This window comes from Panthera onca, chromosome C1, assembly GCF_046562875.1.
Source record: "Panthera onca isolate mPanOnc1 chromosome C1, mPanOnc1 haplotype 2, whole genome shotgun sequence".
Classification (NCBI taxonomy): domain Eukaryota; kingdom Metazoa; phylum Chordata; class Mammalia; order Carnivora; family Felidae; genus Panthera; species Panthera onca.
The window spans coordinates 46288632-46316073 of record NC_138346.1 but is presented as its reverse complement, the minus strand read 5'-3'; the positions used below and the strand labels follow the sequence as shown (position 1 = coordinate 46316073).

At 34.8% G+C, this 27442-nt stretch overlaps 2 protein-coding genes across 11 annotated transcripts in view; both read left to right on the top strand.

The window, feature by feature from the left end:
* The window catches only part of GULP1 (GULP PTB domain containing engulfment adaptor 1), a 270309-nt gene that overhangs the window by 210504 nt on the left and 32363 nt on the right, over positions 1-27442 (top strand). For all 10 annotated transcript variants that reach the window (XM_078451105.2, XM_078451110.2, XM_078451109.2 and 7 more), the window contains 3 exons: positions 4059-4130; positions 9962-10060; positions 17243-17380. In XM_078451105.2, coding sequence (XP_078307231.1) covers positions 4059-4130; positions 9962-10060; positions 17243-17380 — 309 coding nt within the window. The remainder of the gene's footprint in view (positions 1-4058; positions 4131-9961; positions 10061-17242; positions 17381-27442) is intronic.
* Positions 26955-27442, top strand: part of COL3A1 (collagen type III alpha 1 chain) — a 355595-nt gene continuing 355107 nt past the window's right edge. Inside the window, exon 1 of the mRNA XM_060622307.3 lies at positions 26955-27020. Within this exon, the coding sequence (XP_060478290.1) occupies positions 26970-27020 (51 nt within the window). The 5' untranslated portion in view covers positions 26955-26969. The remainder of the gene's footprint in view (positions 27021-27442) is intronic.

Sequence of the window (27442 nt, the reverse complement as noted above, 5' to 3'; positions counted from 1 at the left end):
AAATTGCCTGCATCACGTTTTTAATTTCCATGAGCTCTTTTTTGTTCTCTCAGTGTTGCTTTATATACTATCCTGTTTTTATCTTGGATGCAACATATTTATATGGGTTTCAGGTTTTTAGTCCTCTCTTTTTTGTCTCTGCTTTCTCTCCAAATCTTTTCTATGCTTTTTTGTTCCTGTTTCTTTATTTTTCTCCCAGTTTTCATGTGAGTGGTTTTCCTCAAATATATGCACATATTTGGTGTGTTTTGGGTTTGAAGGCTCAGGCACTCAAAGGCCGATTGGCAGTTCTGTGTATATGGGCAGGGCTTGTCAATTGGTGGTTGGTCAGGTAGCCCATCTGTTTCTTGTGGAAACCCCAATAGTCAGCAAAGATTGTCTCCCTCCCTCCCTTGGGCCACACTCCCTAGGGAAGAATCCTCCTACTTGAAGTTTATAAGTGAATGTCCTGGGAGACAGGATGGGAAAGGAGTCCAGCAGACTTTAAATTCCACATGTAGACTTTGGCTTAGACTTGTTCTTTCAGTGAGGTTTCTTTTACCCTTCAGGCACCAGGCAGAGTGGAAAAGATGAAAACCAAACCTACCTCTAATCCACATACAAGCTTTTTGATAACGCGTGTAACAAGAGCATTTGTTATTTGTGAGTTTGTGCACTAGATTGTATGTTCCTAACTGTAAGCATTTAAGTGTTGAATAGTGTCTTAGGTCAGTTTCTCCAAGAATTAGATCCTGAGACAAAGACTTATGTGCAAGTGATTTAGTAAGAGAGTGCTCCCAGGAGCAACCAGTAAGAGTGTGGGGAAGCAGGACAGACAAAGGGAAGAAGTCAAGGATGAGTACATCATCAAGGGAAGCCCCAGCCTCAGTCTGATTCTGAGGGAAGCTCCACATGATAATATTAACTCTTAGGGTTTACCCGACCTCCAAGCAAAGGAGCTGGGCCTTTGTATTTCCACAGCAGTCATTGGTTAAGCAATGTGGTGATATTGGAGGGGAAGCAAAAAACTCCCAGGCATTTCTAACTCAGCATTGGCAAAGTGGCTTCCTTGCCCAAAGGGAATCCTCTGAAGATCTGGACCGTGAACTTTACCAGCAAAGTGTGGGGAAGCTGGAGGATGGGTCCCAGCACTGATAAAATGAATCCATCAAAGGAGAGCTGAGCAGGTGCCAACAGTATCCACTAAATTTTAGTGTCTTCTCCATACAGTCATAAATAAAGAAACGGAAATCCCCCATAATTATAAAACACTTTGCAGTTTACAGAATTGTGTGTTTTTTTGTTTTGTTTTTTGTTTTTGAATCTCATTGCAACTGATCTTTAAAAACTTTTATAAGGAGAGAAGAACAATCACTATCCTGGTTTTTCAAAAGTCAAATTAATCAGAGATTAAGTGACTTTTCTTACATCTTCAGATCCCAACCTAGAGTTTATTATTCTGGCATGCTGCATCATATTTAGGAGTTATTTTTATAAATATTTTATATAGACATATGGAATGCATATAAATATGCTTTAATTAACCTGAGTATCATGATGACTTTTATAACTTAAAAAAATACAGGAAATATAATAAGGCATGATCTATTTTTCATTTTTATAATTATTTCCATTTAGGTTATCTAACATTACATAGAAAAATTAAGTGGTTAGCTCCATATTTGATGTCTGCACAGTTTCTACCATCATTCAAGGCTTCTCTCTGTTTCATTCCTCAATGATTTAATGAAAGCCAGTGTGGGGTGGGGGAAAACAAAATATGAAAAGGTTCCTGGAGCCCTGCAAGAGGTTAATTCATTTAGAATGTACTTGGAGTTCTTCCATAATTTTCCCATGTGGGCCTATTTACATATAATACTTATGACTCATGGCATTTCTGCTGAGGAATGAATATTCTTCCATAAATATTTCCAGTAACTCTTACAGTCTGTTATTGACACATCAGACATTTCCTTCTAGTTCAAGAATCACCAAGAAAGAGTCTACCTTTCCTTACTGCTTTTGCTAACTCTCCACCACTCACTAATGGAGAATTTCTCAGTGATTTGATAAATTCAGAGAGAATGAGGACAGGAATTTACCCCCGGTGGTGGATTAACTCGGAACTAAATAGCTCCTATTGTGTTAACTCTCCTCCTGTCACTTGAACCCTTTATCCCTTCTGGAGGATCTAAAACAGTGCTTTTCAAACCTGGTGACACATTAAAAACACCTGGGGAGCTTTAAAATGCACAGATGCCCTGGCTCTGCCCCAGACCAATTAAATCAGATTCTTTAGGCTCTGGTCTAAGTTTAAAACTCCCATGTGATTTTATCACGCAGCCAGGTTGAATACACTGATCTGGAACAGAAGAAATCTGACAGGTCCATTGGTGTCAAGAATAGATTTGCCTGTGTCTCGAATCTTAGAAGTAGCTTTCAATTCCTTTTAAGCTGAGAATTTCTTCATTTATTTTGGTCTTTTTTGAAAGACTGGTTGACCAACTTGAGGTCACAGCTGGGCAAGCCAAGTGCCTGATGCTACTGTATCTAGGCCATGGTAGCAGTTATTTGATACAGTTAGAGCATGTAAGGAAAAGGAACTGTTATACCTTATAGATTCTGAGAATTCAAACTTCTTTCCCCCTAATGTTTCTTCCTAATGCCTTAAAGATGCTGATTTATTAGACCAAGGATCTATGTTATTCTATTTTAACTTGCTCCCTGGGTAATTCTTATGCTGGTAATACGGAGAGCCCATTTTGAAAAACAAAACTCTGATTTTTTTGTTTTTTAGTTGTTATTGTTACTTTTGTAAGAATGAAGGAATGAATAAAAAGATACTCTGACATTATTATATTGCTCCTTTGCATTCTTTGATTTAACATATAAAAAGATTCTACTTACTCCTTTGATATACAGTGTGTACACACACACACATACACGTCGATTTATATAAGTGATGAATTCATAATTCACTCTAGTGTTTTAATTGGTACTATGTGACAAAAAGTCTGAGAAATTATATACACTTACTGAATTGAATGATTATTTGCTATTTACATAGAAATATTTTATGGAATAATAGCCATATTTCAATTCAAATTAGTCTTACATATTTCATGAGATTGGACTTCTGTTTAGGGGGTTTTATATCTCTCCAGCATAGAGATTTTATTACAGTGTGGTAATTATTATGAAACGTTTTCTTTTTGTGGGGGAATAGGTCAGGTATTCACTAAAAACCTTCAGGGATATTTTAAAATTCAGTAAAATTGTTGATAATACAAATTTTATTTTTTTAACGGAGTTTAGCTTGTAGCTCTGATGGATGAAGTAATGAGGTTAAAAAATTTGTATTTTTTTTCATGATATATGAGTGTCATAATTGGAAAACAAAGAAAATGTTAATGTAAAATTATGAACTGTATGAAATCCTATTAATATCTTAAAATATACCATTGACATTTAAATCAAGTAACAGGGGCACTTGGGTGGCTCAGTCTGTTGAGCTTTGGGTCAGGTCATGATCTCAGGGTTCATGGGTTCAAACCTCGTATTGGGCTCTCTGCTATAAGTTCAGAGCCTGCTTTGTCCCTCTGTCTCCCTCGCTCTCTGTCCCTCCCCACTTGCACACATGTGCGTTCTCTCTCTCTCTCAGAAATAAATAAACATTAAAAGGTCACATAACAAATAAAAAGCATTTATATGCTTTGGATTTACAGATAAGTCAATAATTTTTATTATTAATGTGTTTTAAGTTGTAAATATTGAAGCCAACTTTATTCTTTTCCTTCTAAAATGAAGTAGCTTTAGTTTTCTTTCCAGTAAATATCTTCAAATAAAATATTTAGGAGAATATGTTTTTAAAAAATCTTTGATGAATAGGAATTGGATATGGTTAAGTAAATATATTTACATTTTCATATAAAATAAATTAATAACTCCTCTGTGTAGTTAAGATTTGGGTTTGCATTTCTGCCATACCATATGTATACTGTTATGCCATGTTATAGTTCAAAATGATTTGATAATGTACGATGTCATAAAGCCTGTATTTGACAAATGGCCCTTTTCAGTTTCTTGGCAGTACAGAAGTGGAGCAGCCTAAAGGGACAGAAGTTGTAAGAGATGCTGTGAGGAAACTAAAGGTAGGGCAAGCCCTCCACATATGTGTCTAGTGTATTGATCCTGTCTTAAGTCACCAGTAGACTGATGGATATTCAAAGCGTGAATAGCTCTGTGGCAGGTATAGCTTTGTCCTTTTAAAAATGGGCTATTGTAAAAAAAAAAAAAGAAAAAAGAAAAAAGAAAAAAAAATGGGCTATTGAATAAATATCACCAGATCAGGGAAACATATTTAACAATAAATGTGAATACACAATATATTTTCTGAATGTGGCACATTCTTCCTATTTTTCCATAATTTCTCATACTCAACAACAACAAAGTGGCAGTATTCCCTATGTGTTGACCTTTGGTAGCTTGCCTTTATCTCGCTTGGACAATGTAGACTCATGCCCCTACTTGAAAACTAGTAATGGCATAACAACTGGGTCTCATAAGTAGGATATGACATCCACCAGTTGGAAGTGTAGAGTTGGGAGTTGATTTCATGGGGAACTGGTGAGACCAAGAGAGCAGAGGAGATATTTAATAAGCAACTCCATACTCACAATCACATTTCCTGAGAAAATTTTCTATTAAGATGTCTCATATCTTAGCATGTTTTTCTAAGTATACCCCATCCCAAAAGAATTATCCCCATGTTCTCATGGAGATAATAAGATGGGAAAAACCCCTTCAACAGAATTCTCATCTTTATCTCATTAAGAAAATCTAGCATACCACTACTTTTTTTTAACAAAATGTGTTGTTGTTCTCTGTAGTTACTCTCACAATTTTTTTGGGAAACAATCCTTCCCTAACTTTATTAGTTTAGAGATCATCCAGTTATTTGACAAGACAGCTAGGCCTTTGATTGTGCCTGGCAAAGTCATAGACGTATAGTGTCATTTTTCATTGAACATGTCCTCTCAGTTGGAATCTACTGAGTGTTCAAGTTGAGGAAAAGTTAAAGCGGAATGGCATGTATTCTGGGGGAAGAAAGTAAAATGGATAATACTTTCATCTACCCATTGTATATGTAAATAATTTACTAATGCTTTCAAGTAAATATGCTAAAAGGTTCCAAGATGATACGTGTCCCATTTGGTAAAAAAGTGGACTAGGCAAGCATTTCTTTCCACCACTCATTAGGTAATAATTCAGCTTGCCCTGTTTAGCCAGTACTTTTAAGCACTAATACAGGATTAACAAGGTTGCACAGTTTATGAACAACATTTAGGATAAGATTCTATTTAAATGTTCAAAATATTGCAAACTTGTCATGAATCCAGCTTCAATACAGTCAGAATTTTTTTATAGAAGAATAATAGAATTTACACTTGATGTGTCTTTGTATCTAGGACGTTCTTTATTCAGTCAGCGCAGGTCCCAAACCAAAAAGATTCAACTACATCATGATTAGATAAAATGTAGAGGCGTTTGAAATGAAGTGCTTTTAAACAGTGGCTAGTTTTTCTACATTTTTGTGAGAATTTATTTGCAGTTCTGTATCATTTCAAATTTGGAAATGTACTCTGTTAATAAAGGAATGTGATTTACAGTAAGTATGCAGTATAGTTTAAAAATGCATGTTCACGTGATAATTTTTGCCTTTCAAGTGTCTTCCAAAATAAATATTTAATGAGCAATTTTTACACTGCTGATTGCAAAAATTTTGTACATCAGGAAAGCGTGTTTAAGGGTAATGATTTTTAAATAAATTAAAATGAATAAAACAATGCTCTTTGTTTAATTTTATTTTATATATATATATATATATGTGTATATATATATATATATATATATATATATATACATATATATATATTTCTTGGTGTCAGAGGTCAGAGGCTACAATTCAAAGCCTTCAAGAGTATTTACATTTATTTTAGAAATGTAGACCCTGGCTAACCCTGGCTCTTTAATTCTGTTGTCATGTAGAAATGGCCAGAAGGTGGTGCTATGGTTCTACCAAAAACAACAGCAAAAAATTTGCTCATAAACTATATTTTGTGTACACATCCCTCATTTTAATTTCCTGCTTCTTTTTCTTAAATAGGTGTATTTCTGGCTGCCTTTTTATCTATTATAGTTCAGTATTTTGTTTTATTTGCCACATAAGTTAATATTTTATTTATATTCACTCAGTTTTCAAAACTGCAATATTTTATGTACGGGTTTCTGACAGGAACTTAAAATTTAGCATTAATATTAAATGGAATACTTAGAATATTTTCAATAATGTATTTTATCATGCTTTTATGTTTAATTATGCCTACTTATTTTTTGAGAAAAATTTAAAAATTTTGATTTTATTACATACTACTTTTCTATCATTTTGTAGAGAATTTGTATTTATACTTTAAACATTTTTCATAAATCAAATAATTTCTATAAGTGTTAAAGTTTTTACTTTCAGGTTTCATATTGGCCAAAATAACATATTTTCTATTTTTTAAACATGTTCAACTATTTCTATTTCTTAATCATGTTTTAGCCTAAGATTTAAGAAATTGCCAAATTTTCCAAAATGTCATCAAATGTAAAAAATGTAAAAAACCTTTCAACTTCTACATATTTAATAGTATTGTTATTGTAATGAATTTTATTTTTAATGGTGTTTTATTTATTTTTATCAATACAACTAGTACAAATGTCAAAGGACTCCATATATTTTTTAAACAGTCTGCTTATGATGTTTACATGTGGATGACAATTGATATATAGATCCAAAACTTCTTAGTTTCCCTGGGAAATAAGCAGGGAAGCAGCATTCCTGAACCCCAGTTTTACAGGAGAGATACCTTACCTCAATACAGCTGAATTAAAATTACATGAAGCTACCTCAAGGAAGGAGGACTTGGGAATTGCTGCTGAATTCTGTTAATCTTGGTCTTTTTCCATTCAACGTCACTCTTTCTATGTAGCTTAGCACTATTTTTGTCTTCATAACCAGTTATTTAATTAATAAAATGTTTAGGGCTTAGTTTAATTATATACATACATACATACCTGATTCCTCATAGAATCATTAGAACATGCTTAATTAAATTAATTTACAAGAGTTACAATGAGAAATAGTATCTCCGAATATTTGATACACAGTAATAAATTCATTGGTTTCCTTTCCTAATAATGTGTATTCCCTTAGCAGTACACTTAGATTCATTTTTTTAAAGTCCTCTGAGAAATACATAGAAATAGTGTGATTATATTGAAAGCCAGTAGAGCTCACTGTAAGAAATGTTCTACTTACTAGTGACATATACTTAACCAACTACTTTATGAACTTCAAGAAATGCTTTATTTTCCTCCATCATTTTATGATGTTTTTATTTATGTTTTGTTTTCATTTGTTTGTTTTCAGGATGCTTAGGGTTTACCCCCTTTAAATATTTTTTATTGGAATATTATAGGCAAATTTTGGTGGTAGATCACTATTAGTTGACCAAGAAATGAATCCACTGAAGCAAAAATGGAAAGGAATTTGCAAAAAGGCTTTTCAAACATTAATATTCACATAGTAAATAGGGAGACAAAAGAATGTAGTGTAAGCAAGAATGATGAGCATGTCTTCAACATGTAAAGTAGAAATATTTTGGAACACATTTACGACGTCTGTCAGCAAAACAGACTTCGAGTGAGAGGGGGCATGTAAGCCATAATACAGTAATCTTAGATTTCAGAAGGAAAAAAAAGGACGGGAATGAGACTATTTATATTCTGTTTAAAATATAAAATGATAGAGCAAATATAACCTTAGACATAATTGTTTACAACATCTGTGCAACCATTAAAGCTAATGACCATTATAAGCCTTAATATACATGAAAACAGAACTGGGAGGTTTTTCTTTTTGTTTTGTTTTGTTTTTTAAATACAGAAAATGGGTTGTGCTTTCTTTTTCCTGGCAGAAAAGAAGTCACTCAGTAGATAAGTTTAATATTAGTAGTTGCTCTGCGATAGACTTTGGGAAAAAGTAAAAGAGGTCACAGGAATGGTTGTGTCTAGATGTGGAAAAGGCCACAAAAGCCACTGCTCATTGTCTTGTTTCTGGAAAAGAGCTGCGCCTTGGAGGCCAGCTGAGCATCCTTCTGCAGCCCGAGATGGGAGTGGCTTTGTTCAGAGGCTTTCACAGAGATAGAAGCGGCTGACTTATTTTGTAAGCCTTCATATGTGAAAACCCTCAAATTGTTTTAATTATACCAATGCAGGAAGGAGATTATGAAGGGAAAATAAACAAAATTAATCTACTTTCTTTGGGAGAGAGCTGGAATAATTTTTAAAGATCTGAAACAAAACATGTTTCTTAAAGACATACAAAAAATGGTTTGGCACAAATTCGTCAAATTCATGTGCACAATGTAAGACTTCTGGATACAAAAAAAGAACTGCCTACATTCATAGAACAGGACAGATAGCAAGCTAAAAAATTATACCTCACAAAATGAAATAAAACAAATGGTACTCCCCCACCCCCACCTCCCATATTATTAGGCAGACACTTTAAGACATTCGTGTATGCATTAATTATAATACTCTGATGGCAGTGCAAAGCCATGAAAAGAGAAAAGGAGCTTTTAACCACTCTGTGCTCCAGGACTGAACTATACCATGTGTATTCACATCTGTCCTAAATTAGAGATGCACAATGCAAATAAATATGACATACAAAAGAGGACTGAAGCCCCACCCTGCCTTACATATAATCTATTTTGAGTCAAGTTAGGATGATCCATATGCTGAAAAAAATGTTATAATAGTAGGGAAAAAAAATTTTAAGCCCTAGAAGAGGAGTAAAAATCCTATTTTTTCAATGTTTCTTTCCAGTTTTGAAAAATAAAGTTAGGAGGAGAGTGGAAAGAAGGAGAGTAGTGAGAGAGTAGCATTCCCAACAGCATTGCCAAAATCAAGACATTCAGTAAACTTTGAACTTCAGATAAACAACAAACAATTGTTTAGTGTAAGTGTGTGTCCAAGAAAATGCATGGGACATACTTACACTAATTAGCATATATGAATTACATGTGTGTGTGTGTATACACACACATATATGTGGAGGGTAGATGTGTATTCTAAAATATAAGTTTTTTTTTTAATTAACCATTTAATATTTAAATTTAACTGGGCTCCTGTAATTTTTTCCATCATTAGATCTGGCAATGATGGGAGAGAGGTAGAAACACCACCTATAAAGTGCATGAATATTGGGATTTTTTTTTTTGATTTTATAACAAAACCTAATTAGCATTTGCATATACTTACCAATTCAACAAGAAGTTACAATAAATACTACCATGCAAGCATTAGGAAACTATTTAGGTTTTCAAGATACTCATAATTCTAGTCTGGATCTAGTTCTTAGTCTTTTAGCTGGGATAATTACCTCAATTCATAGCTTCAATTTAAATATGGTAATCTGTCTCTTTTCATTCATTGATTTGATTGGGTAGGATGGATACCAAATGAGGTATCTAGAAATGACAAGGGTGGCATATCCAGCTCTGGTGAACTGTAAGTTCTCTAAAGGTATTTTTTAAAAAAACAAGATCCACAGAAAAATAAATCGGTCTTTGCTCATCTTCCCACAGAGTTTTCATTGTCTTAACTAATTCGTATGAATATAACTGTTTAAACATAATGAAAGAAGTACATTAAAAAAGTTCTTAAAAATTATTCAATTATCAATCTGATTTTAGTGATAGTAATGGTAGATTATTATGATTACGAAATATTTTCAAGCTATATGGAGTTTATAAAATACTTCATAATGGGTAATAATTTATTTAATGAAAGTCCAACACTGAATACAAACTTTGTGTTTATTCTCCATAGAAACAGAATTACAGTTTTCTGAATAATTTTTCATTTGTAGTTTGCAAGACATATCAAGAAGTCTGAAGGCCAGAAAATTCCTAAAGTTGAGCTGCAAATATCAATATATGGAGTAAAAATTCTAGAACCTAAAACAAAGGTAAGGCTTCTTTCTGAATGTCAGAACCCTCCAATCTTTCCTTAATGGAAGTTATGTACCTATTTCAATAAATATTTAAAATTGCTTACCAACTGGAACTGGTTAGTCCTCAGTTAATGACACTTTAAAATTCTGTAGGATTTTTAAGGGGAAAAACAACTTTTGGGAGTGCTTCCAAAGTGGTCTGTTCTTCAGCCTGTGTTTGGGATGGAAGCGTATTTAACAGTGTTTGGTCTTGTTTTCAGTGTCTTTTCCTTTGTGTGCTGTGAAAGAGACGTGTGAAGTGTGGTTCACTGAGTATGAAAGGAAAACAAAAGCTGTGTGTTGTTTATTAAAATGTTTTGGACTGCCTTTTATTGCCCGTGGACATAATCAGTGTGTGTTAGTTTCCTAAGGCTGCCATGATAAAATACCACAGATGTGGTGGATCAGACAACAGAAACTTATTTTCTCACAGTTCTGGAGCCTGGAAATCCAAGACTAAGCTCACAGCGTTGGTTTCCTCTGAGGCCTCTCTCCTTGGCTTGCAGATCGCTGCTTTCCTCCTGCCTCTTCACGTGGTCACCTGTGCACACACACCCCTGGTATCTCTGTGTGTGTCCAGTTTCCTTTTCCTATTAGGATACCATTCAGATTGGATAAAGGACCATCCTAATGGGCTCACTTTAATGTAGTCGCCATTTTCAAACCTTCTCTTCAAATACAGGCACGTTGTGAGGTATGGGGAGCTAAGGCTGCAGCATATGAATTTGGGGGGAATAGAATTCAGCCCATAATACAGCATAAACTTAAAGTTCTTATATGTAGAGCCCTTTCCCCTGTGAATGCAATATAATCTATTCTGTCTTCACATTAATTAATGTGGATTTGTTAGGGACTGAATTGTTTTTAGACAAAATTTCTATGTTGAAGCCCTAAGCCCCAATGTGACTGTACTTGGAGATAGAATTAAAGAAAAAAAATTTTTTTAATGTTTATTCATTTTTTTGAGAGACAGAGAGGGTGAGAAAGACACACACACATAGACTCCGAAGCAGGCTCCAGGCTCTGAGCTGTCAGCACAGAGCCTGATGTGGGGCTGGAACTCACAAGCAGAGAGATCATGACCTGGGCTGAAGTCAGAGACCCAACGGACTGAGCCACCCAGGTGCCCCTAGAGATAGAATTTTTTTTAATGTGTATTTATTATTTTTGAGAGACAGAGAGGAGAGAGCATGAGCGGGGAGGAGCACAGAGAGACGGAGACATAGAGTCTGAAGCAGGCTACAGGTTCCAAGCTGTCAGCACAGAGCCCGATGCCAGGTTCGAACCTGCGGGTCTCAAACCCATGGACTGTGAGATTATGACCCGAGCCGAAGTTGGATGCTTAACTGACTGAGCCACCCAAGGCGCCCCTAGAGATAGAATTTTTTCAGGTAATTATGGTTACATGAGGTCTTAATGAGGCCTTAATCACACTAAGACTGGTGTCCTGGTAAGAGGAAAAAGAGACATCAGGGATATGCAAGCTCCAAGGAAAAGCCATGTGAGGACACAGTGAAAAGGCAGCCATCTGCAACCCATACTGAGAGAGGCTTCAGCAGAAACCAAACCTGCCAACACCTTGATCTTGGACTTCCAGCCTCCAGAACTGTGAGAAAATAAATCTCTGTTGATTAGGCCACGCGGTCTGCGATGTTTTGTTAGGGCAGCCCTAGAAAGCTAATACAGTATGTTATTCACCATGCTTCAGAATTATTGTTTAATAATTTTGATAAGACCATGAAAATAAGTTGGGAAAAGTCAATTAACATTCAACTTCAATTCATCTTACAAATATATGTTGTCAATGCTTTCCTCTGACACCGTGGCATACTTACTGACAAAATTAATTCGATCTGAAGGCCTAAGGAAACCCTGGCCTATAAACAGATTATGAAACCATTTTTCATGGGTCTGTAACTTGCCTTTGGTCGCTTCATCTATGTGCGATGTCTGACGATGTCTTGCTCTTCAAAGTGTGGTCTGCAGACCAACATGATCAGCTTCACCTGGACGCTTGTTAGAAATACAGACTCCCAGGCACATTGCAGACCTACTGAATTGGAATCTATACAATTTAGGAAGTCATGCAGGAATTCTCACGCACCTGAAGTTTGAGGTTCTGGCGTGGTGCATAGTCTGCTTGTAGTAGCTCTCCTTTTCAAACTGTGGTCCATGGAATACTTGCGTAAAAAATACCTGACATTTGCAAAAATAAGTTCTGAGGCCTTATCTTAGCATGCTGAATCAGAGTTTCCATGGAAGTTTTACATTTTTAATATATGTGAGGAGAACTGGACTGTGGCATGGATGTACCCACAGTTATTGTCCAAACTACAGAACAATGGCATTCCTTCATAGTTCTCAAGCCATGAATTTAAGGCCTCCCACAAATACCCTGTTTAATTTCCTCCCATGAGCCGCACTCAATATTAAATAAGAAACAAAGAAATAGAGACTTTGCTTGGGTGATGGCTCTTCCCCACTAACCGCTGCTGAGGTAGCTAAAAGAAAAGAAGTGGTGAGAGAATAGTCGAAGATCTATTTAAGACCATAATGGAATATATATAGTTTACTGGGAAACAGAGTAGTTGAAAATGAGGCCTAATTTACTGAACAGGTGGGTTGGCTCAGATTACTTCATGAGGCAAATGGTGGTTACGAAAGAATAGTGGGCTGAGGAATAAGTTACCGAGTGACAATGAAACCAGATGTGTAGTCTTATTTGCAATTAAAAAGAAAAGCAGCCTTAGTCCTGCATTTCCAGTTGTTTATTTATTTAGAGCGAGGGAAGGGCAGAGAGAGAGGGAGAAAGAGAATCCCAAGCAGGCTCCATGCTGTCAGTGCAGAGCCCGACACGAGGCTCAATCTCATGAACTGTGAGATCATGACCTGGCCAAAATCAAGAGTTGGATGCTTAACCGACTGAGCCACCCAGATGCCCCAGTCCTGCATTTCCTTTTTTAAAATTAACTGGCTATACAGTGGCAAATGATCAGTCAGAACAGGTCATTTGTGTTTAAAATGTCTCGTAAGCCATGTAGACCTCATAACAGTTTTAAAGTATATGTGTATATAATTAATAATTAATTCAATTTCTTACGTGAATGTTTAGGCCTTGTTAAGCACACCATGAGAGAAGAAGGGCTGATAATGCACTTTATGTATCATCAACATGTGCTCTTGTCCTTTTTTATTTGAGTCTGCCCATACTGTATCCTAGGCTATAAAAATTTCACCAACACTGGAATGTATAAATTATAATCTACTAAACCATTCTCCTATTACTAAACATTTAGAATGCTTCAGATTTTTCATCTGATATAAAATTTAAATATTTAGAAAAATACAAATATGATTAAATGCAGTGTACAGAGGAAACTTTATTGTTTAGAATTGACAGTTTAGGGGCGCCTGTGTGGCTCGGTCGGTTAAGCGTTGGACTTCGGCTCAGGTCATGATCTCATGGTTTGTGAGTTTGAGCCCCGCACCAGGCTCTGTGCTGTCAGCTCAAAGTCTGCAGCCTGCTTCAGATTCTGTGTCTCCTTCTCTCTCTGCCCCTCCCCAGCTTGCACTCTGTCTCTCTCTCTCTCTCTCAAAAAAATAAACATTAAAAAAAATTAGAATTGACAGTTTAATAATGGCAGATCCTCAGAAGAACACAAAATATAAAGACAAAAGTTCTACAAGATGACCTAACTAACATGCGGGGGTTGGGGTGTAAAAAGAGAGACAGATGGATTATGGAAATGCAAATATAGTTCAGTGTTATTAGTTGGTGATTCTAAAGTCCCCCATAGTGAGTCTTCCAGGACCGTGAGTTGCCCATTGACAGCCTGTCAACCTTATCACTCTGTTCTCTAAACTTTTGACTGTCAGATGCACAAGCCTCCCCTAACCTAAATCCCATTTACAAAACATCAGTGACGTGGGCTTCAACCAATGCGATTAGCCAATTGACTTTTGAGCATCATATTTTGCCTTACCCAATCAATAGCACCAAAGCTTTTCTTCCCTATCCCAAAGTCTCAGTTTCTATAATTAATAGCTAATTTTCAAAAGACCCAATTGAATTTTTCCCTAAAAGCATAGATTTTCCAAGATTTTAATAGGAAAGAACCATCTCTTTTTTCATTGCTAACAAATCAAAGGGCAATCTTGGGAGTCTTAAATCTTTGAAATGCCTTATAAATTCAATTGTATTACATTTGAATAGAGAACACCTGACTCTTCACATATATTATATAAGAACATAAGAGTATCTGACTCTTCACCAATATATTGCATAAGAACGTTAGAGTACCTGACTCTTTACCCATATATAGAATGTACCATTTTTTAAATCTTTTAAAAAAAGAAACAAACAAAAAAGGATTTACCAGCTTTGGTGAATATCAGTACCCCTAGGAGACTCCTGAGAATGCTGATTGCTGGAGTCCACTCAGGATTTTCAGATCCAGAATCTGCAGAACTAGACTGAGTATCTCTATCATAAGAAAAAAAAAAAAACACTAAAGACACCTGTTCATGTGACTCTGATACAGCTTGTGTGCAGACGTGTATTTAGGAGCTACTATTTGAGGAGACCTAAGTGAATCAGAACAAAATCTGTCATTCATTTTATTTTGGTATATTTATTTTATTTAGTCGTAATTAAAAAATATTATGTTCCTAAAATAAGTTTATTTATAGTAAAATATACATGTATGGGGCAGGATTTAAAAATTCATTGTTAATCTAACATGGACTTCATAGAAAATAGGCTCTTTTTCTATGCCATTTGGATGGATGAAAATAGAAGTGAAAAGCAATCTCAATTTGCTCCAATATCTTTCCGTCTGTATCTTTTCCCCTTTCTGCTTTTCTTACTTGTCCTTCAAATGAGGATTATGCAGTACTGAAACAGGTGGTATAGGTGAATTGGGGATTTACTTATTTTTTGTTCCAACTCCAATAAAATACTGTAGTGTTAAAGTTTAATTGTGTTCTCACTGTGACATTGTGTTCTTGAGTCTGTCCTGTCTCTTCAAAAATTAGTGCTACATTTAAAATTCATAAAGATCTATCACAACAAAAAATTCACTAAAATAATAAAATTGCAAGTTTTAGCTTTTCAGTCTTCTTTTGTAGGAAGATAACTCTGCTAATTTAAAGAAAAATTATGATGATTCTCAACTGTTATTGCCAAAGGCTATCTGTGACCATACTGGTTGGTGAGTGAACAAGGGACTGTGTTTTACCACCAGCTTATGTAAATGGTGTGTTTTCATGTTACTTGTGATTTCTCCTTCAAATGGAAAAAAAAATGAATTATCTGTCCATATTATAATGGTATTTCTTCTATATATCATTAACATGATTTTTTTAAAATGATTATTTTTGAGAGAGAGAGAGAGAGAGTGAGCATGAGCTGGGGAGGGGCAGAGAGAAAGGGAGAAGAAGAGAATCCTAAGCAAGCTCCCGGCTGTCAGCACAGAGCCCAACATGGGGCTCCATCTCAGGAACTGTGAGATCACGACCTGAGCCGAAATCAAGAGTTGGATGCTTAACCAACTGAGCCACCCAGGTGCCCCTATCATTAACGTGATTATACAATTAATAAACTGGTGTAGACCTGATGTCAGCATTTGGGAACTACAGTCTGCCTGGGTATTGTTTGATTGACTATGTTAACATTAAAACAAAAATAAAGTCTGTGAGAAAGAGACTGGTCAATCGGACAAAGTATACAAAGACAGTCTCATAAAATGTGGTCATTGTCCATCTTGGCACTAATCACAAGAAAGGAGAGATGTCATCAGAGGCCTCAGTAAGTTGAGCCCCTCTTTCTGACATTGTTCCTTCCTGCTGTTGAAATGGATTGATCAGGGGCACCTAGGTGGGTCAGTCGGTTAAGCATCCGACTTCGGCTCAGGTCCTGATCTCACAGTTGATGAGTTCGAGCCCCACGTCGGGCTCTGTGCTGACAGCTTGGAGCCTGGAGCCTGCTTCGGATTCTGTGTCTACCTCTCTGTCTGCCCCTCCCCTGCTCATGCTCTGTCTCTGTCTCTGTCTCTCTGTCAAAAATAAATAAACATTAAAAAAAAAAAAAAAGAAATGGATGGATCAGGCTATCTAGTAATGACAAAAACATTATAATCATATAGTAATAGTATACTTCCTCATTCTAATTTTCATGCTTCTTGATGACTGATCATTTGGTTTATACACAGGGAAAGAATACAGTGCTATAAACAAATCCTCCTAATATTTATGTGTATACCTTATGTACTCATTTTTAGTCTAATGAGCAGTAATGTGAATCAGAGTGATCAAATCTCATCAAGCTGACACATCAAACTCTGAACCTGGAAAGATGTAGTGACAGATGCTATAGTTACAAAATATATAATATATATAACTGTGACAGTATAAAAATGTATTTATTGTATTATTTATTTCTATATATTATTTATTATTATATTATGTATTATATAATATACATATTATATAATACATAATATATATTATTTATTTTATACTATTATATAATATATGTATCATATGATATATTATTTATTATATATATTATATGTGTATAGTTGCAGTGTTTATCTTTCTGATTAGGAGAGTTGATTCAGTAATTTAGATGCTGGATGTATACACCTTCCTGATGAAGACATGTAAAATACAATTTGATATGAAAACTAAGGATGAAATGATAGTATGTTTCATATGAAATTGTGTGCAGATGAAGTTATGTAATGCTAGTGAGTATCAGTAAGAAAAAATGAAAATGTTCTGGTTAAAAAGGGTCCTGCTAATTATATAACCTTCCAGAAGTATCTTAATTCTCTGGGCCTTAATGTCCTTCTAAATAAAATTTCAAGGTTCAAAGTAATTGTCTCTTAAGATCCCTTGTAGCTCAGAAAGTCCTGGCACCCCTGATTCTCTTGTATTTTGCTTCTTGTCTTCTAAGTCCTACTGAGATGACTGCCTTCGTTTAATCTGAGTTAGGAGGTCCATCTCCATTACGTATTTGTTTAAATTTGGGTGTATGTAATTATAAACCAAAGTTTGACAGATGATTGTTTCACCTTTAAAGTCAAGTATAACACAAGCTGGTATTTCAGAAAATGGACAAGAATCTCTTCAACTGTTTATTTCCATTTGTGTTCACAGGAAGTCCAACACAATTGCCAGCTTCATAGAATATCATTTTGTGCTGATGATAAAACTGACAAGAGGATATTCACTTTCATATGCAAAGATTCTGAGTCAAATAAACATTTGTGCTATGTATTTGACAGCGAAAAGTGTGTAAGTATGCCAGATGTTTTAGGGTGGTTTGCTCTGTTTTACAAGCCAGGAATTGTCTTGTTTCCGGCATTAGTAAAGTATTTGGAAATGAATAAGGTCTGCAAATACTTAGCTACACTAATAGGTTCATCCTGTCATGAGAATATGCTTCAGGATTTCATCCCTAACTGAATTCTCATGTTCATGGGCACAAGCTTGCATGCAGATTTCTTTCCTTAGAACGTCATGCCTGCTTATGTTATGCATTTATTTCTCTTATAATCATTTATTTCTAACTTTAATCTCAAATGTAGCTTGGTAATAGGCACATAATGCAAAGAGTAATGGTGAGCAGAGTATTTTTTTTCTAAAATGTGATGGATATGATAAAAGTAACTATTTTAAACTGCAGGAAATAAAATCTGTATGGCTCCGTTAAAAAAATCTCCAGTACTTTGAAAAGCTGGTTCTTGATTTTTGTTACTTAGAGAACTTAATATAATGAATAGAATTGTATATGCATGAGTATGTGTCTGCGTGCATGTGTGTTAGCTTGTGAATGTAATCTAATGTTCTCAGCAAGTAAAATCAATTAGGGAATTCTAAAGTTAAGTCCTACAATAGTTCTTTTAATCATCTGGAATCTTCAGAAAACCCCATGTGTTGATTACAAGCATAAGCCAATGCTAATCATAATCTGGTCTGACGTCCTGTTCTAAAACATAAGGTATGAATTCCAAACACACATTGCAGCTATTAATGGCTTTAATGAAGGAAGAACAGCTAACCTCAACAACATTGTTGACTTAGATGAAAAAAAGAACTTAATTCATTTATTGCTTATTTTTCATGCTGTTAAAAATAGCAAAGGATTAATAATATTATCACTCGTATGTAATTTATTTCTCTGGTTCGAGTAGTTGAGCATCTTAAATACCTTTTTATTTGTCCATATAACTCCTACATTAGGTGGACAATAGATGTTCAATAAATTTTTCCTTATAGAAGAAAAAAGGACCATATAGAAAATTTTACAAAAAGTAGAGCAAGTTATTATATGTATTTTTAAGCTCTAAAGCTCTAAAAATGCAAACTAATGTCCTAAGCTTCTTGGCATCATAGTACTTTTTGAGAATTTAATGAACATTATGGAACATCTCATCAGAAAAATATGTTCACCCATATGACAATATTATATGCACAATAAAGCATTTTATATAAAATAAAGTACAAGTTGTTTTTGAAATTTATCCTATTGAATGAATGCATTATATTTAATATTCCAAGTGTTTTTTAAGAGCATGATCATTTGCAGATGTTTTTCTCTATGTGATTGAGAAGATGAAAGTTGATATTTGTTGGATTTCAGCTTCTATGTGTAAGATATCATAACCATTTACCACATACACCAGGCAGTAAACTCAGTTGTCCTTCTTTCTTGCTTTATATGTAGAAATAAACAGCCTTGGGGCCTTTGAAATATTCATAATTATAATTAATTATAAATATTAGCCTTCCTATAGTTTTGTGTCACATGTTTTTATTTGATCCTCATCCAGACTTATTGGATAATTTAAAATATAAGCTTGCCAGAATCCCTGCATAGTTATATTGTTTCAAAAGTATAAACTGTATTTCACCCGAATTGTAATTGTTTGTCATTGATTTCAAGAATTTAAATTCCTTGACCAATTATTCTCTTTGGATATAGCATATTAGCTTCTTTTTTTCTTGAAGGTTGAAAATAATTTATTGAAACTTAATTCAGTGGCTTACAGTATTAATGGGTATAAAAGGAGGGCTCTTTGTTTTCCACTTAAAAAAACAAGTTCATTTTGATTGAGGCTTGAGCTCAGGAAATCTATGTTTAACAAGTTCACCAACTGATTCTGCTGCAGGTAGATGGAAGTTGGGACTCTGAAAAGAGGTGCAAGATATTTCTCCAATTATAAGTGCACATGACTTTCATGAACTCAAAGAGGCTATGTTTCATCAGAATTTTATTATATCATTTTCACCTCAAGGTTTTATTTGCTTTAATTGTAATAATGACTATATTTATAAAATTCATTTGATATGTATGTAGAATTTTGACATGCCATCCTCTTTAATTGTCATTTTAAATAACTAATCATGGAGGATTAAAACAGGAAAAGAAATTATGACCCACTTGGCAGAACTTTTTCTGCTTACTTTACGATACCAAGGCCAGAGAGTTGAGTGACTTTACCAGTTTACAAAGTTAGGTAGTAACAGAATCAGATTCAAATTTAAGACCTTAGATTGTCATTGTAGCATTCATCCCATCATGCTCTATTATTTCCATAACTGTGACCTGTTCCAGAGCCCATTGGCTCTTATTGGGGCTCTTGTCTTATCTACTCATTGTATCTTTTGAGTACTTCTGTGAAGTTGTTGAGTTTGAAAGACAGATAAAACCGATCATAGTATGTCACAAGACTGGAATTCAGTACTGTGGATCATTGTGGATCACATGGGGAACTAGAATACCCAACCCGGCCAAGCAATAAGGAAGAGAGTCCAAATGAGGAAGCTGAACTTCCTTCTTCACCAGGCAGTAATGAAGTAGTGCTCCCCATTCCCATTCCTCTACTGGAATTGTGTCAGAGTAAGCCACTAAAACACTAAGCTTAAATAATTTCTAGTCTTATAATATTGTTTTTTTTATTTTTTTTAACGTTTATTTATTTTTTGAGAAACAGAGAGAGCAGGAGCAGGGGAGAAGCAGAGAGAGAGGGGGAGTCAGAGAATCCAAAGCAGGCTGCAGGCTCTGAGCTGCCAGCACAGAGCCCAACACGGGACTCAAACTCGTGAACTGTGAGATCATGACCTGAGCTGAAGTTGGATGCTTAGCCAACTGAGCCACCCAGGCACCCTTATAATATTTTTTTTAAGTTTATTTATTTATTTTGAGAGAGAGAAAGAGAGGCAGTGCAAGCGGGGGAGGGGTAGAGAGAGAGGAAGAGAGAGAATCTAAAGCATTCTCCACAGAGCCTGCCATGGGGTTTGATCTCAACTGGTCACTTAACCAACTGAGCCACCCAGGCACCCCAGAGTATTATAATATAATATCCAAAATAGGCAAGATTCAGTTGAAAATCACTCATCATATCAAGAAGTAAGAAGATGTTGAACTAAATAGAAAATTTGAACAGCCCATAACCAGCAAAGAAATTGAATCAGTAATCAAAAATCTCCAAACAAATAAAAGTCCAGGGCCAGATGGCTTCCCCCAGGAATTCTACCAGACATTTAAAGAGTTAGTACCTATTGTTCTCAAATTACTCTGAAAAATAGAAATGGAAGGAAAACTTCCAAACTCCTTCTCCAAGGCCAGCATCACCTTGATTCCAAAACCAAAGACCCCACCAAAAAGGAGAATTACAGGCCTATATCCCTGATGCACACAGATGCAAAAACTCTCAACAAGATACTAGCAAATCAAATTCAATAGTACATTGAGAGAATTATTCACCACAATCAAGTGGAATTTATTTCTAGGCTGTAGGTGTGGTTCAATATTCACGTGATACGCCACATTAATAAAAGAAATGATAAGAAGCATACAATCCTCTCAATAGATGCAGAAAAAGCATTTGACAAAATACAGTATCCAATTTTGATAAAAACCCTCTACAAAGTAGGGGTAGATGGTACATACCTCAATGTCATAAAGGCCATGAACAAATTACCCATAGCCAATATTATCCTTAAAGGGGAAAATCTGACAGCTTTTCCTCTATGGTTAGGCATAAGACAGGGATGTCCACTCTCATTACTATTTAACACAGTACTGAAAGTCTTAGCCTCAGCAATCAGAAAACAAAAGGAAATAAAAGGCATGCCAATTGGTAAGGAAAATGTCAAATTTTCGCTATATGCAGATGATATGATCCTCTATGTAGAAAACTCAAAAGACTGCATCAAAAAATTGCTAGAACTAATACATGAATTCAGCAAAGTCACAGGATATGTAATCAATGTACAGTAATCTGCACTATACACCAACAATGAAGCAGCAGAAAAAGAAATCAAAGAATCTATCCCATTTACAGTTGCACCAAAAAACATAAGATACTTAGGAATAAACCTAACCAAAGAAGTAAAGTATCTGTACTCTGAAAACTATAGAACACTCAGGGGTACCTGAGTGGCTCAGTTGGTTGAGCGCCTGACTCTTGATTTCAGCTCAGGTCAAGATCCCAGGGTTGTGGGATCAAGCCCCACATCAGGCTCCACACTGAGCATGGAGTTTACTTATGATTCTTTATCTCTCTCCTTGTGCCCCTTGCCCCACTTGCACTCTCTTGCTTTCTGTCTAAAATAAAAATAATTTTTAAAAAACCTTTAGGACACTCATGAAAGAAATTGAAGAGGACACAAAGAAATGGAAAAACATTCCAAGTTCATGGATGGGAAGAATGTACATTGTTAAAATGTCTATACTACCCAAAGCAATCTACACATATTAATGCAATCCCTATCAAAATACCAACAGCATTTTTCATAAAGCTAGAACAAACAATCCTAAAATTTGTATGGAACCACAAAAGACCCTGAATAATCAAAGCAATCCTGAAAAAGCAAAGCAAAGCTGGAGGCATCACAATTCTGGACTCCAAGCTATATTACAAAGCACTAGTCATCAAGGCAGTATGGTACTGGCACAAAAACAGAACATAAACATCAATGGAACAGAATAGAAAACCCAGAAATGGACCCACAATCATATGGTCAACTAATCTTTGACAAAGCAGGAAAGAATATCCAATGGAAAAAAGACAGTTTCTTCAATAAATAGTGATGGGAAAACTGGACAGCATCATGCAGAAGAATGAAAATGGACCACTTTCTAACACAAAAATAAATTCAAAATGGATGAAAGACATAAATGTGAGACAGGAAACCATCAAAATCCTAGAGGATAACACAGGCAGCAACCTGTTTGATCTCATCTGTAGCAACTTTTTACTAGACCCATCTCTGGAGGCAATAAAAACAAAAGCAAAAATGAACTCTTGTGACTTTATCAAGATAAAAAGCTTCTTCACCGTGAAAGAAAAGAAACAATCAACAAAACAAAAAAGCAACCTACAGAATGGGAGAAGATATTTCAAATGACATATCTGACAAAGGGTTAGTATCCAGAATGTATAAAGAACTCATCACACTCAACATCCACAACCCAAATAATCCAGTTAAGACATGGGCAGAAGACATGAATAGACAATTTTCAAAAGAAGAACTATAGATGACTAACAGGCTCATGAAAAGATGCTTAACATTACTGATCATCAGGGAAATACAAATCAAAACTACCATGAGCGATTCCCTCACACCTGTCAAAATGGTTAAAATCAACAACATAAGAAGCAACAGGTGTTCCTGATGTGGCAAAAGGGGAACGCTCTTGCATTGTTGGTGGCAAAGCAAACTGGTACAGCCACTCTGGAGAACAGTATGGAGGTTCCTCAAAAGGTTAAAAATAGAAGTACCCTGGAACCCAGCAATTGCACTATTAGGTATTTACCCAAAGAACACAAAAAACTAATTCAAAGGGATACATGCACCTCAATGTATATAGCAGCATTATCCTCACTAACCAAATTATGGAAACAGCCCAAGTGTTGATCAACTGATGAATGGATAAAGATGAGGTATAAATATACAATGGAATAGTTGTCAGCCATAAAAAAAGAATAAAATCTTGCCATTTGCAATGACATGGATGGAGCTACAGAGTATTATGCTAAGCGAAATAAGTGAGTCAAAAAAGACAAACACCATATGATTTCACTTCTATGTGGAATTTAAGAAACAAAACAAATGAGCAAAGGGAAAAGGAGAGAGAGACAAATCAAGAAACAAACTCTTAACTATAGTGAACTGATGATTACCAGAGAGGGGGTGTGGGAGGTATGAGCTAAAAAAAGAAAGAAAATAGAAACAAAAATACTTTCTAATGTGATTCTAAATAGGCCTTTCATAAGGCAATTATATTATAACCTGGAAAGTTGAAGAGATGTAAAAAGAGGTAAGTTTTCTACATGTCACCTGACCTGAAAAATGATAACACTAGTAGACTGTGATTATACAAATATACAAATATATTTGTGATTATAAAAATATAATATGCATCCTAAAGCAATCATTAAAAATCTATATAATGAGATACTTTTAAAAGTACTATGGAAAAGTCAAATTTTTATTGTAAAAGTATTTCAAAAACTCACAACAATGCAGTGAAAAGAAAATAGAGAAAATAGGTGACAGAAAAGAAAAATTTAAATGGCACACTTAAGCTTTAATGTATCAAAAATCACATTCAGTGTAAATGATCTAAAAACACCAAATAAAAGAGATTGTTAGAGTAAAGAACCCAAATGTCCATCGATGGATGAATGGATAAAGAAGATGTGGTATATATACACAATGGAGTATTACTCGGCAATCAAAAAGAATGAAATCTTGCCATTTGCAAGTACGTGGGCGGAACTGGAGGGTATTATGCTAAATGAAATCAGTCAGTCAGAGAAAGACAAAAATCATGTGACTTCACTCATATGAGGGCTTTAAGAGACAAAACAGATGAACATAAGGAAAGGGAAACAACAATAATATAAAAACAGGAAGGGGGACAAAACATAAGAGACTCATATATATGGAGAACAAACAAAAGGTTACTGGAGGGGGTATGGGAGGGGGGTTGGGCTAAATGGGTAAGGGGCACTAAGGAATCTATTCCTGAAATCATTATTGCACTATATGCTAACTAATTTGGATATAAATTTTAAAAAATAAAAAATAAAACAAGTTAAAAAAAAACGAATCCAGGTATATATTTTCTACAAGAAACTTGTTGCAGATATAGTGATATGGGTGATGCAGGTAGATTGAAAATAAAAGAATATAAAAATTATATCATATAAACATTACTTAAAGCAAAAGTATACTAATATCAGATAAATTAGACTTCAAAATAAAGAAAATTATGAGACAGAGAAAGACTTTATATAAAGATAAAAGGGTCATACCACCAAGAAGGCCACCTAAATGTGTATAACCAAACAATAAACTTGCAAAGTAAGTGAAGCAAAAACTGATGGAACTCAAAGGAAACACAGGATAAATAGACTATGCACAATTATAGTTAAAGACTTCACTATTACCACTTTCCCCAAAATTAATAGAACAACTAGAAAGGAAATCATATAGAATATAGAATTACTCATCAACCTTATCAGCCAATGGGATCTGATTAATAGCTATAGGGATCTTCATTCAACAACAGCAGAATGCACATTGTCTTCTAGTGTCAAAGGAGCATGTACTAAAATAAACCATATTCTGGACTATAAAATAAATCTGAAATATCGTAAGGAATTGAAACAATAGGGTGCCTGGGTGGCTTAGTTAAGCATCTGCCTTCAGCTCAGGTCATGATCTCACAGTCTGTGAATTCCAGCCCTGAGTCGGGCTCTGTGCTGACAGCTCAGAGCCTGGAGTCTGCTTCAAATTCTGTGTCTCCCTCTCTCTCTGCCCCTCCCTCACTTGTGCTCTCTGTCTCTGTCTCTCTCTCAAAAATAATAAACACAAAAAAATTTTTTAAAAAAATTGAAACAACAAGGAAATCAATTTACAGATCAGTAACAAAATTCTTCAAAAATTGGAGATGAAACATCATACTTGCAAATATTCTGTATGTCAGAGAGGATTTCTCAAAGGAAACTTAAAATGCAGTGAAATGTATATAAGTGAAATAGAATGTTATCAGCATTTGTGTAATGCAGCTAAAACAGTGCCGAGAGAAATTTATGACAACTAAATTAATACATTAGAGAAAAGGAAGTCTCAAGTCAATGATCTAAGCTCCTATTTCAAGTCCTTAGAAACAAACCTAAAGGAAGAAAATAAGAATGATAAAAGGAGAAATTAATAAAATTGAAAACAAAAACAATAGAGAAACTAAAGAAACAGAGCTGGTTCTTTGAAAGATAATAAAAGTATCTAAATTTTAGTGAGATTAGCAAAGTAAAAATGAAAAAGAACAGACAGTAGTTACCAGTGTCAGGAATGAAACAGATTTAACTGCAGACCCTCAGATAGCAAAGGAACAATAAGAGAATACTATAAATAACTGTATGCACAAAAAATTGACAATATAGATGAATTGGATCAATTTCTTAAGAGATAAATACTACCATAAATCACCAAACATTAAATATAACTTGGATAGGCCTCTTACACCAAAGGTAATGGAATTTATAATTTAAAACTTATTAAAAGAAAACTCTTCATGCCTAGATAGTTTCACTGGAGGAATCTATTAAATGCTTATAGAGGAATTAACATCCTGCACAACCTATTTCAAAAAACAGAAGAGATGAGAGCACCCCTCAATTCATTTTATGAAACTAGTGTATTCCCTAATACCAAACGAGACAAAGACAGTGAAAAAGAAACAAACTAGAGACCAAGCTATATCCCCAAGGAATATATATGCAAGAATTTATAATGAATTATTAGCAAATATAATTCTGCAATATATAAAAGGAATTACACACCAAGACCAGGTAGAGTGTGTTCCAGGGATACAGTCTTGTCCAGCATTCAAAAATCCAACCATGTGATCAATCATGTTAATAGGCTTTAGAAGAAAAACCATATGATCATATCAGTCAATGCTTAAAAAAAATTGTAAAAATCAACACTCATTCAGGGCTAGAAACTCAGAAAAATAGCAATATAAGAAACTTTATTTGACAAAGAACATTTAAGACTATAGGTTACATTTTACTTAGTGGTGAAAAAGCTGAATGCCTTCCTCCCAAGACTGAGAACGAGGCAAGGATTTTCACTCTACTACTCTTACTAAACACAGTCCTGGAAGTTCTAGACTTCGCAATAAGGCAAAATAAGAAAATAAAAAGCAAAAGATTGTAAAAGAAGAAATATTACTTCAAAAGATTCCAACAAAAACACCTAGATCTAATAAACGAGTTCAACAAGGTGGCAGAATACATGATAAATATACAAAAATCAATTGTATTGCTGTATATGAGCAATGAACACATGGATACAAAAATTTACAATTGCTTAAAAAAATACATAGGTGTAAATCTAACCAGAGATGTAAAACTTGTACAGGACTTATATGCTGAAAATTACAAATTGCTTATGAAAGAAATAAAAATAGATATAAATACAAGGAGTGATATGCAATGTTCATAGATTGGAAGACTGAATCTAGTCTGTATGTCAGTTCTCTCCAAATTAATGTACAGGTTTAACACAATTTCTTTCAAAATCATAGCAAGATTTTTTATAGGTATAGGCAAGAGGATTCTAAAATTTATATAAAAAGGCAAATGAACTAGAATTGCTAAAACAGTTTTGAAAAAGACCAATAAAGTAGAAAAAAGTTTACCCTATTTCAAGACTTAATACATACAGTAATCAAGACTGTAGTTTTGGTGAAGGGGCAGAGCAATAGATTAACGAAACAGAGTGGAGAACACAATAGTCAATCCACACAAATATATACCACTGATTTTTGATAAAGGCACAAAAGTGATGCAACACATGCAAAATGCAAAAGATATCCTTTTCAATAAATGGTGCTTGTGAAGTTGGACCTCCATGGGTAAATAAAATGCACATTGACTAAAATCTCACACGTTATACAAAAATTAACTGAAAATGCATCATGGACTTAAATGTAAAATGCACAACTATAAACATTTAGAGAAAAACACAGGGAGAATCTTCAGTGTGTAGGGATAGGCAGAGTTCTCAGACTTGACACCCAAACCAGGACTCATAAATGGAAAAGGTGGCAAATTGGGCTTCATCAAAAATAACATTTGTGTGTATGCATGAAAGGCCTTATGAAGAAGATAAGAAGATTACCTAGAATGAGAAAAAATATTTACAAACTTACATCAGACAAAGAACTTTCAAAACTCAACAGCATGAAAACAATTTATCAAATTGGAAAGTGGGCATAAGATATGAAGGATCATTGCATTGAAGAAGATAGTCAGATGGCAAATACACGTGAAA